General features: G+C 42.8%; 2 protein-coding genes across 5 annotated transcripts in view; one reads left to right on the forward strand and one right to left on the reverse strand.

The window, feature by feature from the left end:
- Positions 1–254: 254 nt before the first annotated feature.
- si:dkey-154p10.3 (zinc finger protein 454) lies at positions 255–17,912 on the reverse strand. Of its 3 annotated transcripts, XM_052477291.1 has the most exons (9): positions 17,668–17,907; positions 16,767–17,316; positions 15,905–16,589; positions 13,968–14,064; positions 5,474–5,601; positions 5,335–5,440; positions 2,038–2,171; positions 835–958; positions 255–640 (listed from the first exon to the last, which is right to left on the reverse strand). In XM_052477291.1, the coding sequence occupies exons 2-9, from the start codon at positions 17,304–17,306 to the stop codon at positions 433–435; spliced, it is 2,022 nt and encodes a 673-aa protein (XP_052333251.1). In that variant the 5' UTR covers positions 17,307–17,316; positions 17,668–17,907; the 3' UTR covers positions 255–432. The 3 variants fall into 3 exon arrangements, with proteins under 3 accessions (XP_052333251.1, XP_035656567.1, XP_035656564.1); XM_035800674.2 differs by having other exon boundaries at positions 5,335–5,601; positions 17,774–17,912; XM_035800671.2 differs by having other exon boundaries at positions 5,335–5,601.
- Positions 17,913–18,126: 214 nt separating this feature from the next.
- Positions 18,127–18,401, forward strand: part of LOC118402457 (serine/threonine-protein kinase PRP4 homolog) — a 44,463-nt gene continuing 44,188 nt past the window's right edge. For both annotated transcript variants that reach the window (XR_008077518.1, XM_052477290.1), the window contains exon 1: positions 18,127–18,231. Coding sequence is in view for 1 of the 2 variants with exons in the window: in XM_052477290.1 (XP_052333250.1) it covers positions 18,179–18,231 (53 nt within the window). In the remaining variant the exon portion in view is untranslated. The remainder of the gene's footprint in view (positions 18,232–18,401) is intronic.

Raw genomic sequence — 18,401 nt, forward strand, 5'->3', positions numbered from 1 at the left:
GACCCCTTCTCCAGCTAGCCTGTTAGGACCCCTTCTCCAGCTAGCCTGTTAGGACCCCTTCTCCAGCTAGCCTGTTAGGACCCCTTCTCCAGCTACACCATAAGGACCCCTTCTCCAGCTAGCCTGTTCTCTCCGTTCCTGCACGGCAAGCGGTACCGATTCAACTTCAGAAACTTCACAGAAAATGATTTGGTTATTACTATGTAATTACCAATTACCATTTAATTTCTAAAGAAATATCAAGTATTGTGAGGTGTAGTAAAATAAATGTACTTGTTTAATATGATTAAAGACACATTTTCATTCAAGACCAGGGTCATGTTCCATTAGGCCACACAATGGAAAAGAAAGTCCAGGTAGTCCCTCTCAATCAGTCAGTTTTCTTTCGTTTGGTGACTACTGAACATGACCCAGAGAGGTTATTTGTCAGGATTACTGGACCCTTCCTGCAGACACAGAGGATTTGGGACGTTTGGGTGTCCTTGGTCCCAATACGTGGGATGGTTCAGAAGAGTGGTGCTTGCGCACATGGCGCAGCAGCAGCTGGCGGTCCGGTGTAGCGTACGGACAGAGGTGGCAGGGGAAAGACTCGCCTGTGTGGTGGCGTCGTGCGTGGAGATCTAAGCTCTTTTTCTGGATGCTACAGAAAGATTGAAAGAGAAAGAGGGACATAGTGAGAGCGAGACAGACAGGGAGGGAGAGAGAGAGCTAACTTACAATGTCGGCAGTGTGGGAGACTGGCGAGGCACACAGAGTAGGTCATTGAGGAGTAGAGATAGAGTTAGCAAACGATTAACATGAACTCTAAACAAACATTAGTGTGTGTGTGGTTACCTGCTGTAGGGACAGTACTGGCAGCAGTAGGGCCTCTCCTGTGTGTGCGTGCGGGAGTGTCGGCGCAGGGAGCTGCTGTCGATGGAGGCGTAGGGACACTGAAGGCATTTGAAGGGCTTCTCACCTACAGGTAGATAGTTGACAGCTCAGAGGTCACAAAGACAGTAAAGGCTTCAATCTGAACCTTTTATCACATATTATTGTCACACTAAAAACTCTGTACAAGATTATTGGTGGGCTCAGAACATTGTTTTTCAGTGTGAAAAGCTGTCTTTTCACTAGTCACTACAGTGGGTATTTAAAGGCAAGTACAACAATCTATTTGACTGTGGCCCTCAAGGACAGGTTGGGAACTCTGCACCCCTTGTATAGTAGAGAGACATTTTTAAACCCAAAGCCGCTGTAGATAACGGTTTTATTGGGCCAGAGTAGGTAGCTACTTAAAGGGCAATTTCACCACTTTTCAACCTCATTTTCATAATCTTCAGCAAAAAAACAGTTACTATTATGGGATTCAGTAGCTTTCCAACTATTGACAAAAAAAAAAAATGTTTTGCTCAGAATCAAACCGCAAATTATTACTCTGTTGCCCAGTGCACTCCAATTCCTAAACAAATGGCTGCATTATATAGTAAATATTGGCGTCGGCTTTCCTGCATGTTTCTCGGGGTGGCCCTATCTGGGAGAAACACTGAATTCCCCTAAACATTGTGTTTGTTATGTATATATCATGTCAGTGGAATGGAAAGTTGACCTTATATGGAATGAACATTTCAGTCTTCAACCTGACGGCATATTATGCAACTTCACTACCGTTACCATGGCCACACGGCTCTCAAAGTCATTGCTGGGAGAGAAGGTGCGGGAAAAAGTTCTAATAAAATTTGGGCTACGGCAACATCCCCCCACGCCCCTTGGTAAGAACCAATGCACAATGGGCAAATAATTGAGTTACTCCTACAGCAGTGTACTGAATTTTGCATGTCCAGCTATTCTGGACTTGTCTCTTTACAATACAAATGTAACACTCCAAAACGTACACATTTCCCACATGTACAAGTCACACACCCAGTAATATGTGCCTTTACTACCCAGGTAGAACATTGAGGTACAACAATGTAATGAATAACACAGTTATTGTGTGTGTCCTTGTGCGGACTACAGTACCAGCTAGGATGATTGAATATGGCCTAAAGACGTTACCTGTATGAACACGGAGGTGCTGTACCAGTGAGGCCTTGAGCCGGGTGCTGTAGTGGCAATGGGGACACTCAAAGGGCTTGTCCCCCTGGTGGATGCCCATGTGGCGACGCATGGTCAGCTTGGTGGAGAACTTCCTGTCATGGCAGGAAACGGGGCTCATTGAGATGCATTTACAACCTGGTCATACTTTAAATAAACAACACGCTATGAAGGCTTTATATGGCATTCAGAAAGTCTTTATAAGCACTACATCAATACTTCAGAAATTGTGTATACATTAGGCCTTAAAGGTTGCAGTTTAAAGTGGGCTTCCTCTATGCCTGTCTCTCAAACACACACTGTAGCATTTACTTGATATGTGCTGCAACTATACCACCATAAAGTGGCAATGATTCCATGAAAGTTTTTACACATAGAATTAGAACACTAGAACATGAACCTTCTTATAAAACCACGTTTCCATCCACAGCTTTTTACACAGAATTAGAACACTAGAACATGAACCTTCTTATAAACCACGTTTCCATCCACAGCTTTTTACACATAGAATTAGAACACTAGAACATGAACCAGTAATAAGTAGATGTAATAAGTTATGATGAACTGATGAACCAGTAATAAGTAGATGTAATAAGTTATGATGAACTGATGAACCAGTAATAAGTAGATGTAATAAGTTATGATGAACTGATGAACCAGTAATAAGTAGATGTAATAAGTTATGATGAACTGATGAACCAGTAATAAGTAGATGTAATAAGTTGTGATGAACTGATGAACCAGTAATAAGTAGATGTAATAAGTTATGATGAACTGATGAACCAGTAATAAGTAGATGTAATAAGTTATGATGAACTGATGAACCAGTAATAAGTAGATGTAATAAGTTATGATGAACTGATGAACCAGTAATAAGTAGATGTAATAAGTTATGATGAACTGATGAACCAGTAATAAGTAGATGTAATAAGTTATGATGAACTGATGAACCAGTAATAAGTAGATGTAATAAGTTATGATGAACTGATGAACCAGTAATAAGTAGATGTAATAAGTTATGATGAACAGATGAACCAGTAATAAGTAGATGTAATAAGTTATGATGAACTGATGAACCAGTAATAAGTAGATGTAATAAGTTATGATGAACTGATGAACCAGTAATAAGTAGATGTAATAAGTTATGATGAACTGATGAACCAGTAATAAGTAGATGTAATAAGTTATGATGAACTGATGAACCAGTAATAAGTAGATGTAATAAGTTATGATGAACTGATGAACCAGTAATAAGTAGATGTAATAAGTTATGATGAACTGATGAACCAGTAATAAGTAGATGTAATAAGTTATGATGAACTGATGAACCAGTAATAAGTAGATGTAATAAGTTATGATGAACTGATGAACCAGTAATAAGTAGATGTAATAAGTTATGATGAACTGATGAACCAGTAATAAGTAGATGTAATAAGTTATGATGAACTGATGAACCAGTAATAAGTAGATGTAATAAGTTATGATGAACTGATGAACCAGTAATAAGTAGATGTAATAAGTTATGATGAACTGATGAACCAGTAATAAGTAGATGTAATAAGTTATGATGAACTGATGAACCAGTAATAAGTAGATGTAATAAGTTATGATGAACTGATGAACCAGTAATAAGTAGATGTAATAAGTTATGATGAACTGATGAACCAGTAATAAGTAGATGTAATAAGTTATGATGAACTGATGAACCAGTAATAAGTAGATGTAATAAGTTATGATGAACTGATGAACCAGTAATAAGTAGATGTAATAAGTTATGATGAACTGATGAACCAGTAATAAGTAGATGTAATAAGTTATGATGAACTGATGAACCAGTAATAAGTAGATGTAATAAGTTATGATGAACTGATGAACCAGTAATAAGTAGATGTAATAAGTTATGATGAACTGATGAACCAGTAATAAGTAGATGTAATAAGTTATGATGAACTGATGAACCAGTAATAAGTAGATGTAATAAGTTATGATGAACTGATGAACCAGTAATAAGTAGATGTAATAAGTTACGATGAACTGATGAGCTTGATGCTCCTTTACAAAAAATATTGAGGGTCTTATTCTGGTGACATGATGATCGATGCTTGGCAAACTAAAATATTATCGCTCTTATCATAATAATCTCATCATTTAGACTAGCCTACCTGCACTGTATCCGTTATTGGCTAGGCACATTTGCTATTTAACCCAAAGGTTTTTGTGACAAAACTCAGAAAATGTGATACAAACACATTGAACTTTATATTTTTATTTTGAACATGAAAACTTAAGCGAAAAATTACTTTGTGTGCACTACGCCATCACGCACTAATTTCTATCCGCACAAAGTCCGTTTGGTGGAGACACCACTGGTGAAAAAAAAAAGTATTTTCTTAATGCAGATTTTTAAATATTCGCATTAAAATCTGTCGCCAATTGGATTGAAACCTAGATACTGATGCAGTAAGGTCAATGGAACTCGATCCAAACAATGGAAACGCACAGGGGAAAGATTTGACGAATATCCACTTTGTTAAAATCAGATTTGTTGAATGTGCACCAATCTGGCATCCTTCTTCTATCCGCCATGGTCACCGTTCAATTGACCTCTTTACCGCATCTATGATGGTATGAAAAGTCAGCCATTTTGGCAAGGGAGTTGTTCAACTTTGCCAGTGCTGTGCTAAGAATCTTAAAAAATGCATAGTGTAAAACTATCTGCACTGTATGTTTGTTAGCTAGTTAGCCATCCAGTTAGCTAGCTAGCCATCCATTTCCATAAATGTTTCTAAATAACTGCCAATATGGCAGCCACCCTAGGGTCACGTACTACTCAAAGAAAAATGTAGAACTTTTATTAATCAAAAACATAAAATACCGTCAAATAGTCATACCGTAAAATTAAAATACCATATATGATATGATATTTTGGCCATATCGCCCAGCCCTAATCACATGCCTTACTTTTATTTTCCTGCACAAGTAAAATCTGGAAAAGCATCACCTATGCCTCTACTGCCATTCATTAGACTGGTTTGGATTTCTCTCTGACCACAATGCCATTTTCAGACCATTCTGGAACTTTGAGGGGTTTAATTTAATAGGATCTCTATGGTTTTACAGCCCCGTTTTATATGGTACTGAAAACACACAGAAAAGGAAATAAACAAACAAAGCTTCTGCAATACTCTTTTCTTCCACAACAAACTCTACTGACCCATTGTGGTAAAATGTGTTACTGACACTTCTGAGTGACTGTACCTGTTGCAGAGGGCACAGCAGAACTCTTTCCTGCCTTTCTTCCTCACCGATTCCTCCGCTTTATGCCCTTGGTCTCTGCGCTCCTCTCTGCCCTCCTCTCTGCCCTCTTCTCTGCGCTCCTCTCTGCACTCCTCTCTGCCCTCTCTGCGCTCCTCTCCGTCCTTTCTTCCCCTCTGCTTCGGCATCCACTTATTCCACTTGTCTGGCTCCACTCCTTGCAGATCTTGTGGGTAATTACTTTCGTGGGTGAACTTCCTCAAAGCACACCTGTGAGTTGGAGATGGCAACGTTAAATGGACAATCTGCACTTCAAAACAACAACAAATCGGTCACGACGCCGTTGTCGTTTTGCTAAACAGCTGAGGGATGGATGGGTTGTCGAAATATAAACCAGTCTCAAATTCATAGACAGCCATTAATGCAAGGGCTGCCCATCCATGAGATCAAACTTATAGTTTGAACCATTTGAGGCTATAAAGTGTCTAAAAAAGCTTACAGTGCATTCGGGAAGTATTCAAACCCCTTTATTTTTTTCCACATGGTTACTTTACAGCCTTATTCAAAAATGGATTCAACTGTTTTTTTTCCTAAATCAATCTACACACAATACCCCATAATGACGAAGCAAAACATTTTGGACACACCTGATTCCAGGGTTTTTCTTAATTTAAAAAAAAAAATTCTACATTGTAGAATAATAGTGAAGACATCAGAACTATTAAATAAGACACACGGAATCATGTAGTAAGCATAAAAGTGTAAAATCAAAAAATATATATATATTTGAGATTCTTCAATGTATCCACCTTTTGCGTTGATGACAACTTTGCACACTCTTAGAATTCAACCAGCTTCATGAGGTAGTCACCTGGAATCCATTTCAATTAACAGGTGTGACTTGTTAAAAGTGAATTTCTCGATATTTTTTCCTTCTTAATGCATTTTAGACAATCAGTTGTGTTGTGTCAAGGTAGGGGTGGTATACACTGTGCTATCTAACCTCCAAACGAGCTTCAATGCCATACAACACTCCTTCCGTGGCCTCCAACTGCATCACCACCCTGGATGGTTCCGACCTTGAATATGTGGGCATCTATAAGAACCTAGTTGTCTGGCTAGACTGTAAACCCTCCTTCAAGACTCATATCAAACATCTCCAATCGAAAATCAAATCTAGAGTCGGCTTTCTATTCTGCAACAAAGCCTCCTTCACTCACGCTGCCAAGCTTACCCTAGTAAAACTGACTATCCTACCGATCCTCGACTTCGGCGATGTCATCTACAAAATTGCTTCCAACACTCTTCTCAGCAAACTGGATGCAGTTTATCACAGTGCCATCCGTTTTGTCACTAAAGCACCTTATACCACCCACCACTGCGACCTGTATGCTCTAGTCAGCTGGCCCTCGCTACATATTCGTCGCCAGACCCACTGGCTCCAGGTCATCTACAAGTCCATGCTAGGTAAAGCTCCGCCTTATCTCAGTTCACTGGTCACGATGGCAACACCCATCCGTAGCACGCGCTCCAGCTGGTGTATCTCACTGATCATCCCTAAAGCCAACACCTCATTTGGGCGCCTTTCGTTCCAGTTCTCTGGTGCCTGTGACTGGAACGAATGGCAAAAATCGCTGAAGTTGGAGACTTTTATCTCTCTCACCAACTTCAAACATCTGCTAAATCAAATCAAATTTTATTTGTCACATACACATGGTTAGCAGATGTTAATGCGAGTGTAGCGAAATGCTTGTGCTTCTAGTTCCGACAATGCAGTGATAACCAACAAGTAATCTAACTAACAATTCCAAAACTACTGTCTTATACACAGTGTAAGGGGATAAGGAATATGTACATAAGGATATATGAATGAGTGATGGTACAGAGCAGCATACAGTAGATCGTGGTCCTTCTGTAGCTCAGTTGGTAGAGCATGGCGCTTGTAACGCCACGGTAGTGGGTTCGATTCCCGGGACCACCCATACGTAGAATGTATGCACACATGACTGTAAGTCGCTTTGGATAAAAGCGTCTGCTAAATGGCATATATATATATGGTATCGAGTACAGTATATACATATGAGATGAGTATGTAGACAAAGTAAACAAAGTGGCATAGTTAAAGTGGCTAGTGATACATGTATTACATAAGGATGCAGTCGATGATGTAGAGTACAGTATATACGTATGCATATGAGATGAATAATGTAGGGTAAGTAACATTATATAAGGTAGCATTGTTTAAAGTGGCTAGTGATATATTTACATAATTTCCCATCAATTCCCATTATTAAAGTGGCTGGAGTTGGGTCAGTGTCAATGACAGTGTGTTGGCAGCAGCCACTCAATGTTAGTGGTGGCTGTTTAACAGTCTGATGGCCTTGAGATAGAAGCTGTTTTTCAGTCTCTCGGTCCCAGCTTTGATGCACCTGTACTGACCTCGCCTTCTGGATGATAGCGGCGTGAACAGGCAGTGGTTCGGGTGGTTGATGTCCTTGATGATCTTTATGGCCTTCCTGTAACATCGGGTGGTGTAGGTGTCCTGGAGGGCAGGTAGTTTGCCCCGGTGATGCGTTGTGCAGACCTCACTACCCTCTGGAGAGCCTTACGGTTGAGGGCAGAGCAGTTTCCGTACCAGGCGGTGATACAGCCCGCCAGGATGCTCTCGATTGTGCATCTGTAGAAGTTTGTGAGTGCTTTTGGTGACAAGCCGAATTTCTTCAGCCTCCTGAGGTTGAAGAGGCGCTGCTGCGCCTTCTTCACGACGCTGTCAGTGTGAGTGGACCAATTCAGTTTGTCTGTGATGTGTATGCCGAGGAACTTAAAACTTGCTACCCTCTCCACTACTGTTCCATCGATGTGGATAGGGGGTGTTCCCTCTGCTGTTTCCTGAAGTCCACAATCATCTCCTTAGTTTTGTTGACGTTGAGTGTGAGGTTATTTTCCTGACACCACACTCCGAGGGCCCTCACCTCCTCCCTGTAGGCCGTCTCGTCGTTGTTGGTAATCAAGCCTACCACTGTTGTGTCGTCCGCAAACTTGATGATTGAGTTGGAGGCGTGCGTGGCCACGCAGTCGTGGGTGAACAGGGAGTACAGGAGAGGGCTCAGAACGCACCCTTGTGGGGCCCCCGTGTTGAGGATCAGCGGGAGGAGATGTTGTTGCCTACCCTCACCACCTGGGGGCGGCCCGTCAGGAAGTCCAGTACCCAGTTGCACAGGGCGGGGTCGAGACCCAGGGTCTCGAGCTTGATGACGAGCTTGGAGGGTACTATGGTGTTGAATGCCGAGCTGTAGTCGATGAACAGCATTCTCACATAGGTATTCCTCTTGTCCAGGTGGGTTAGGGCAGTGTGCAGTGTGGTTGAGATTGCATCGTCTGTGGACCTATTTGGGCGGTAAGCAAATTGGAGTGGGTCTAGGGTGTCAGGTAGGGTGGAGGTGATATGGTCCTTGACTAGTCTCTCAAAGCACTTCATGATGACGGAAGTGAGTGCTACGGGGCGGTAGTCGTTTAGCTCAGTTACCTTAGCTTTCTTGGGAACAGGAACAATGGTGGCCCTCTTGAAGCATGTGGGAACAGCAGACTGGTATAGGGATTGATTGAATATGTCCGTAAACACACCGGCCAGCTGGTCTGCGCATGCTCTGAAGGCGCGGCTGGGGATGCCGTCTGGGCCTGCAGCCTTGCGAGGGTTAACACGTTTAAATGTCTTACTCACCTCGGCTGCAGTGAAGGAGAGGCCGCATGTTTTCGTTGCAGGCCGTGTCAGTGGCACTGTATTGTCCTCAAAGCGGGCAAAAAAGTTATTTAGTCTGCCTGGGAGCAAGACATCCTGGTCCGTGACTGGGCTGGGTTTCTTCTTGTAGTCCGTGATTGACTGTAGACCCTGCCACATGCCTCTTGTGTCTGAGCCATTGAATTGAGATTCCACTTTGTCTCTGTACTGATGCTTAGCTTGTTTAATAGCCTTGCAGAGGGAATAGCTGCATTGTTTATATTCGGACATGTTACCAGACACCTTGCCCTGATTAAAAGCAGTGGTTCGCGCTTTCAGTTTCACGCGAATGCTGCCATCAATCCACGGTTTCTGGTTAGGGAATGTTTTTATCGTTGCTATGGGAACGACATCTTCGACGCACGTTCTAATGAACTCGCACACCGAATCAGCTTATTCGTCAATATTTTTATCTGACGCAATACGAAACATGTCCCAGTCCACGTGATGGAAGCAGTCTTGGAGTGTGGACTCAGCTTGGTCTGACCAGCGTTGGACAGACCTCAGCGTGGGAGCCTCTTGTTTTAGTTTCTGCCTGTAGGCAGGGATCAGCAAAATGGAGTCGTGGTCAGCTTTTCCGAAAGGGGGGCGGGGCAGGGCCTTATATGCGTCGCAGAAGTTAGAATAACAATGATCCAAGGTTTTACCAGTCCTGGTTGCGCAATCGATATGCTGATAAAATTTAGGGAGTCTTGTTTTCAGATTAGCTTTGTTAAAATCCCCAGCTACAATGAATGCAGCCTCCGGATAAATGGTTTCCAGTTTGCAAAGAGTTAAATAAAGTTCGTTCAGAGCCATCGATGTGTCTGCTTTTGGGGGGGATATATACGGCTGTGATTATAATCGAAGAGAATTCTCTTGGAAGATAATGCGGTCTACATTTGATTGTGAGGAATTCTAAATCAGGTGAACAGAAGGATTTGAGTTCATGTATGTTTCCTTCATCACACCATGTCCCGTTAGTCATGAGGCATACGCCCCCGCCACTCTTCTTACCAGAAAGATGTTTGTTTCTGTCGGCGCGATACGTGGAGAAACCCCTTGGCTGCACCGCATCGGATAGCGTCTCTCCAGTGAGCCATGTTTCGGTGAAGCATAGGACGTTGCAGTCTCTGATGTCCCTCTGGAATGCCACCCTTGCTCGGATTTCGTCAACCTTGTTGTCAAGAGACTGGACATTGGCAAGAAGAATGCTAGGTAGTGGTGCGCAATGTGCCCCTGACCAGAAGACCGCCTCGTTTCCCTCTTTTTCGGAGTCATTTTCTTGGGTCGCTGCATGCGATCCATTCCGTTGTCCTGTTTGTAAGGCAGAACACAGGATCCGCGTCGCGGAAAACATATTCTTGGTCGTACTGATGGTGAGTTGACGCTGATCTTATATTCAGTAGTTCTTCTCGACTGTATGTAATGAAACCTAAGATGACCTGGGGTACTAATGTAAGAAATAACACGTAAAAAAAACAAAAAACTGCATAGTTTCCTAGGAACGCGAAGCGAGGCGGCCATCTCTGTCGGCGCCGGAAGTACAACTATCTGAGCAGCTAACCGATCGCTGCAGCTGTACATAGTCTATCGGTAAATAGCCCACCCATTTTTACCTACCTCATCCCCATACTGTTTTTATTTATTTACTTTTCTGCTCTTTTGTACACCAATCTCTACCTGTACATGACCATCTGATCATTTATCACTCCAGTGTTAATCTGCAAAATAGTAATTATTCGCCTACCTCCTCATGCCTTTTGCACACAATGTATATAGACTCCCCTTTTTTTCTACTGTGTTATTGACTTGTTAATTGTTTACTCCATGTGTAACTCTGTGTTGTCTGTTCACACTGCTATGCTTTATCTTGGCCAGGTCGCAGTTGCAAATGAGAACTTGTTCTCAACTAGCCTACCTGGTTAAATAAAGGTGAAATAAATAAAATATATATTTTTTAAATACAGAAGATAGCCCTATTTGGTAAAAGACAAAGCCCATATTATGGGAAGAAAAGCTCAAAAAACCAAAGAGAAACAGTCCATCACTACTTTAAGACAAAGGTCAGTAAATACGGAAAATTTGCAGTTGCAAAAACCATCAAACACTATGATGAAACTGGCTCTCATGAGGTCCGCCTCATGAGACATTGTGAATCAGGCCTTCATGGTCCAATTGCTGCAAAGAAACCACTACTAAAGGGACTCCCGAGTGGCGCAGCGGTCTAAGGCACTGCATCCTCAGTGCTAGAGGCGTCACTACAGACCCTGGTTCGATTCCAGGCTGTATCACAATAACGGCCATTATTGGGAGTCCCATAGGGCGGCGCACAATTGGCCCAGCGTCGTCCGGGTTACGGTTTGGCCAAGGTAGGCCGTCATTGTAAATAAGAATTTGTTCTTAACTGACTTGCCTAGCTAAATAAAGGTTAAAAAAATAAGAAGTAGAAGAGACTTGCTTGGTCCAAGAAACACGAGCAATGGACATCAGACCGGTGGAAATCTGTCCTTTGGTTTGATGAGTTCAAATTGGAGATTTCTGTTTCCAACCACTGTGTCTTTGAGAGACACAGAGCGAGGTGAACAGATGATCTCAGCATGTGTGTGTAACGTCGTTCTTCGTTTGTAGAAAGAGAGTCGGACCGAAATGCAGCGTGGTGGTTACTCATGACTTTAATGGAAAAAGTGACACATGAAATAACTATACAAAATACAAAAACAACAAACGGAACGTGAAACCTAATTACAGCCTATTTGGTGAAACTACACAGAGACAGGAACAATCACCCACGAAATACACAGTGAAACCCAGGCTACCTAAATACGGTTCCCCATCAGAGACAACAAGAATCACCTGACTCTGATTGAGAACCGCCTCAGGCAGCCAAGCCTATACTAGACACACCCCTAATCAACCACAATCCCAATGCCTACAAAAACCCCAATAAGACAATACAATAACCCCATGTCACACCCTGGCCTGAACAAATCATTAAAGAAAACACAAAATACTAAGACCAAGGCGTGACAGTGTGGTTCCCACCGTGAAGCATGGAGGAGGTATGCTGCTGCTTTGCTGGTGACACGGTCAGTGATTCTGCAGCAATACGCCATCCCATCTGTTTAGCACTTAGCGGGACTATCATTTGTTTTTCAACAGGACGTGCTGCATCAGATGACCTGGCCTCCACAATCACCCGACCTCAACCCAATTGAGATGGTTTGGGATGAGTTGGACCGCAGAGTGAAGGAAAAGCAACCAACAAGTGCTCAGCATATGTGGGAACTCCTTCAAGGCTGTTGGAAAAGCATTCCAGGTGAAGCTGGTTGAGAGAATGCCAAGAGTGTGCAAAGCTGTCATCAGCTAGTATGAAGAATTTAGATTTGTTTAACAAAAACTTGGTTACTATATGATTTGATGTCTTCACTACTATTCTACAATGTAGAAAACAGTAAAAATAAATAAAAACCATTGACTGAGTAGGTGTGTCCAAACTGACTAGTACTGTAACTATTCAGACGCTTTATTCAGTACTTTGTTGAAGGACCTTTGGCAGCGATAACAGCCTTGAGTCTTCTTGGGAATGATGCTACAAGCTTGGCACACTTGTATTTGGGGGTTTCTCCCATTCTTCTCTGCAGGTAATCCATCTCAAACTCTGTCAGGTTGGATGGGGAGCATCACTGCAGAGCTATTTTCAGGGATCTTCAGAGATGTTCGATCGTGTTCAAGTCCGGGCTCTGGCTGGGCCCCTCAAGGCTCAGGTTTCGTCAGACCAGAGAATCTTGTTTCTCATGGTCAGGGTCCTTTAGAGGCCATTTGGCAAACTCCAAGCGGGCTGTCGTGCCTTTTACTGAGGAGTGGATAGCCTCTCTACCATAAAGGCCTGACTGGTGGAGTGCTGCAGAGATGGGAGAACCTTCCAGAAGGACAACCATCTCCACAGAGGAACAGAGGAACTCTGGAGCTCTGTTATTAGTGACCATTGGCTTCTTGGGCACCTCCCTGACCAAGACCCTTCTCCCCCGATTGCTCAGTTTGGCCGGGTGCCCAGCTCTAGGAAGAGTCTTGGTGGTTCTAAACCTATTGGGGAACTTCAATGCTGCAGACATTTTTTGGTACCCTTCCCCAGGTCTGTGCCTCGACACAATCCTTTCTCGGAGCTCTATGGAAAATTCCTTCGACGTCATGGCTTGGTTTTTGCTCTGACATGCACTGTCAACTGTGGGACCTTATACAGACAGGTGTGTGCCTTTCCAAATCATGTCCAATCAATTGAATTTACCACAGGTAAATTTCTACCACCAATCAAGTGGTAGAAACATCAAGGATGATCAATGGAAACAGGATGCACCTGAGCTCAATGAGTCACAAGGGTCTGAATACTTATGTAAATAAGGTATTTATGAAATTTCATTTATAAAAAAATTTAAAAACTGTTTGAGACAAAAGTTATATTCTTCACTAATCAATGGGTATACAGTATATCTTTACCAAGTATATTATCAAGTCCAAAATGGTTGTACCAATACCAGATTGCCCCTTTAAATGGTCAAAGACGTATATGGTTGAGATAATCAACTCTCTCAACTGTGTTCAAAGACCAACTTGTGAAAATTCATCCAAATACATTTTATACAGTATTCCCATTAAAATTCTTTAAAAAGTCAATTTTTCCTGAAAGCCATTTGATTGAGCCATTTCTAATCATTGATTACTTCACAGAATAGAGGGAAGAAGGATGCATTTTTATGAAACTCAAATATGGCATATGTCCAGACCAAATGCTTTTAAAATATTTTGGGTGCACACAATGAGTAGGTTGGTTTGTTGCTCTCAGACTATGGCGCAGGAAGGGAACAGGCAAACTACTTACACAACATGGGTGCTCAGTCCATCCGGGTTTGTCAGTCTGTCCCCAAAGGCTTTGTGCTCTGAGAGAATGTGTTTGTGCAGCTTGTCCCACGACTTATCTGGAAGACAGACAGAGATGGTACAGCTGGGTAAAATTGGTATCATCTGTATTAATGTAAATGTGTTCATCGCTGAATAGAGTTGGAAAGCTGCTGGTAATTTACCAAAGTTAACAGAATCTTTGGTAACTTGGGGAATTAAAGACACACTCCTGATATTTTCCTTTTGAAAAACAATATCCCAAGAATAAATACTGTACACACATAGGGTAAAAAAAAATACATTGCGCAAATAGTGTACTTCTTAGATTGAATGTCCTTCTTGAAGCTTGCAGTTCTAGGAGTTGTTCTGATCGTGGTATTGTCGGCCCCCACCCTTTCTTGCGGGAACAATTAGCTTGAGTTATCAGGCTATGGTTTGGAGGGCTACTCCGATCCAGACGGAGAAGAAACTAATGTACGTGAGCGTGGCTTTTAGCCGGAGTAAGGAGTCGGGGTAGCCAGTCAACCCAAACCAAGCCCAACCCAATGGCCAGTATACAGTATCAGTTTGACAAGTTGTATGAAGCTGCAACACAGAGCATTGTTTATTCATACTATGTAATGTACTGCCACTGTTTTTTGTGATGTCTTTTTTCCCCTGATCAGAGAAATTAGCCATTGAAGTCGCTTGCGTTTACCCCCAAAATGAAGTGAAAGTACCAGCTACCGGGCTGTTCCTGCTTTCATCCATTTTGCTGGTCTCTTGTGTAATCAAATGTATCACAGCATTTTCTTTGCAGCTTTGGGTAGAAAACCAATAGCTTTTTGTGTGGTTATCCTCACAAGTTAAGCCAGTCCCCCATGAAAGCAATTCATTTTGTCCTTCTCTTAGCAACCCAACTCTCCTTGAATATGTCCAGAGTGTGTCAGCTCTCTGAGAGGGCTATGCCTATGGTGCAATTATCATCCCAATAATGTGATGGAGAAATGACTAAACACAACCCAATACCACTACAAAACACTATACAGTGGCAGCTCTCTGAGAGGGCTGTGCCTATGGTGCAATTATCAGCCCAATAATGTGATGGAGAAATGACTAAACACAACCCAATACCACTACAAAACACTATACAGTGGCAGCTCTCTGAGAGGGCTGTGCCTATGGTGCAATTATCAGCCCAATAATGTGATGGAGAAATGGGTTATTGACTAAACACAACCCAATACCATTACAAAACACTATACAGTGTATGTTTGGGACTTTTACCATTGAAAACCCTTAGAGACTATAACATAACTGCTGTAGCCTAACGGTTTGCTCTAGTCTAAGGGAATAAACCACACACAGGGGCAGTTTCCTGGACATAGATTAAGCCTAAAGGAAGGAAGTTGGCCGTTGGGGTGGGCGGCTTAAAAAAAAAAGTCTTACTCATTGTTAGGAGGAAGTTTTGTCCAAATCAGATGTTACGTACTATATTTATTGAATGTTATCTGAATCCTATAAATTAAAATTGCCAATTTGGGTGCAATCAATTAGATTAAATTATTCAGAGATCAAATTATATTTTAACAAAACAATATTGCAGAAATGCTTATCTTATTAGTTTCTAACTACAGAAACAATTTCAGAACAATCTTAGATGTTGGGTGTCAAAATCCTCTCACATTTTTTGAGGTGGAACTACCCCAGAGATAATTACAGACATCTGTGATAATATGTACCCAAAAAGTACCCAAAAAGGCAACCGCAAGTCACCTGACAAAATAAAAAAAAACTTGACAGATACCTAAATTTGAGTAGTTTACTGGTAAAGATTCCAGTGATAAACCCTCCCTTTGCAACTCTATCCCGGAATAAGTTCAATGTTAGGTGGAATAGTAGGGTAAAATCTGAATAAACACTGGAACAGATCCTCACCACTGTAGTCACAGTGTTGGCACGTGAAGCATTCACTCCGCCGTTGACTGTGGTGACGCCGCTCATGTGCATCCCGGGACTTAACACTCCGGAACTTCCGGAGACAAACCTGGCAACCATGGCGCCTTATCCCCCTCTCTTTCTCTTTTTTCCCTCGCCGCAACCTCTTCCCGTGGGCCCTCCAGTGGCGCTCCATCTCCCCCCACCCGGCCGACGTCCAGCCGCACTGAAGGCACTTGAAGCCCCTGTCCCCGTTGTGGCATTTAAGGTGGACCTCAAGCAAGTGTCTAGAGGTCAGGGTGGCGCGGCAGAGGACACAGAACAGTGACCTCCGCTGCTTGGAGCCATGAGGAGGAGGGGACTGCTTTCCCTGGGACTGGGGCATTTTGTCATCCATCTTGTCATCCAGGGAGGTGTCTGACTCCAAACCCTCTTGCCCGATGGGAGTTGAGGGAAGCTGGGTAACCGCTCGACCTGAGAGGCCCTTGTTGGCTGTGGAGATGCGACAGAGGCCCAGGGTCATGAGGTGAGCTGACTGGGCCATTTCATCATCCTTGGCCTCGTTTTTCACCACCGAGCCCATTGGACACGACAGGTTGACGGAGTCGGCAGCATCCAATCGGAACACGCTCTCCTCTTCGTCCTCCTCACCATGTCTCTCGTCCTCCTCAAACAAAGTGCTCACCTGTATAGGACCAGAGCAGGATAAACAAAACTGATTCTCAGCTACAAATCTGTGAATATATTGCCTACATAGAATTGGAAATTACTAGTCCACCTTTAGTGACGAATCCACTCGACTGGAATCTTCACTGCATTTGAAACACCATTTTTTCCCACTCCAGTTAAACTTCTCTCTTACCTCACAGGTCTGTGCAACGTGGAGGCTCCCGTCCGAGTTGGAACTCAGGGCCATGTCACATGACCGGGGACTGATATTGGGCAGCATGCCGTACATGGGCAGCAGGAAGGACATGCGCTCCAAGCCCATATGATCCATCTGGTCATCATCAGCATCCTTTGAGACAGAATGGAGGTCATCCTCCAGGTTGTAGCCTGGGGAGCCATTTTGGTCCAGTTCATCGTCATCATCGTCTTCTCTGTCAACTCCCACCCCTCCCTCAAGGCCATTGTCCTTCTCAAGACAGGGAAGACCAGGGCAGGAGGAGGCTCCTAAATCGTGCCTCTCCAGTACGTGTGTTTGGATACTGCCTTTTAGGCCACTGGTGAACTGACACACTCTGCAGCGGTAGACTTCAACCAGGAAGGCTTCGACTAAGGAAGCCACTTGGGCCTCCAGCCCCTTAGCAGTGACACAGTACAAGGAGGTGACCGTCTCTTCTGGAAGGTGTAGTGTAACTGGCCTGATGTCCTGGAAATCATAATTGACTGGACTCATCATCTGGGTTGAGCTAACATGGGGAGACAGAGGGATTGCATGAGATTAGCATAACTAAAATGTTGGGGATGCAACATTAGCTTCGTTTGAACTACACTTGTCCTAGCCATACTCCGATTAAGCAAGATATTCTGTATTCAAGAGACATAATGAATAGAGAAAGTCTTGCTTAGTGTCTAACCGTACACTTGTTGACCATGCATAATAGGAAGAATTTAGTCATAGCACTACAAGTCAAGCTGGCTAGCTGTGGAAAATGCATGCATGCGAAACTGAAATCTACAATAAATACAAACACATGCACGTAGGTAGATAATGAAGAACACACACTGAATTTGCTGAAATATGCAACGTTTCTATTTACCACGATAGCTAGTTAGCCGTCATTACGTTTGATAAACATGGAATCGCGCTGAATTAAACTCGCTCGTCACCACAGAGCCAAATTCCAGGTAGGTAGCTAACGTTACCTAAGATCTACAGTACACAGCAAGACGTATACGACAATAACGTCACATTTATATCAGCGATGAGTTCATGCTGTATGAAATGTAAACACGACCGAAACGAACTGGATCCCAGCTGCCAATGAGCCAACCTGCTGACTTTTTTTAGGGACCACTGACTGTTCATGGACTAGTTCGTTTCAGTGCAGTAAATTACATTTTGTCTTATGACTTATAATTATATAATAATTATATAATTATATAATATAATTATATAATAGCGTGTCACATCAAAATATAGGCCCAAGGAAGATTCATTATTTCGAAATCTCTTATATAGGGGATACAGACAAAACGCAAAATTGTCAGTATTTTACAGACAGTGCCTTGCCTTGTCTTCCTATCCATTGCGCATGTCCAAAGTTCACAATGAAAATGGCTGCTATGGGTTTCATCCCTGGCGACGGCGAGAGAAAACGAGCGTAAGGCATTTTTAAAATTGTGTTTTAGGCAAGATGTATAGTTGTCGCGATAGGGTATTCTGCGTGTGGTCGTAACTAAAGATAATGAGAAAAATAATAATATCGTATATAACAGAGAGCCTGTTTCAGTACTGTAGCTAACTAACGCGGCTAACTACAGTAGCTAACGT

Source organism: Oncorhynchus keta, chromosome 23 (genome assembly GCF_023373465.1).
Source record: "Oncorhynchus keta strain PuntledgeMale-10-30-2019 chromosome 23, Oket_V2, whole genome shotgun sequence".
Classification (NCBI taxonomy): Eukaryota; Metazoa; Chordata; class Actinopteri; order Salmoniformes; family Salmonidae; genus Oncorhynchus; species Oncorhynchus keta.

What these genes read in the sequence shown, in the direction of transcription:
- si:dkey-154p10.3 (XM_035800674.2), bottom strand. Translation starts at nt 17,306, where the DNA reads ATGATGAGTCCAGTCAATTATGATTTCCAGGACATCAGGCCAGTTACA. An exon ending in ACGTTGCACAGACCTGTGAG is followed by an intron (nt 16,590 to 16,766) that starts GTAAGAGAGAAG and finishes GGTCCTATACAG; the next exon opens with GTGAGCACTTTGTTTGAGGA. An exon ending in CAGTACTGTCCCTACAGCAG is followed by an intron (nt 641 to 834) that starts GTAACCACACAC and finishes ATCTTTCTGTAG; the next exon opens with CATCCAGAAAAAGAGCTTAG.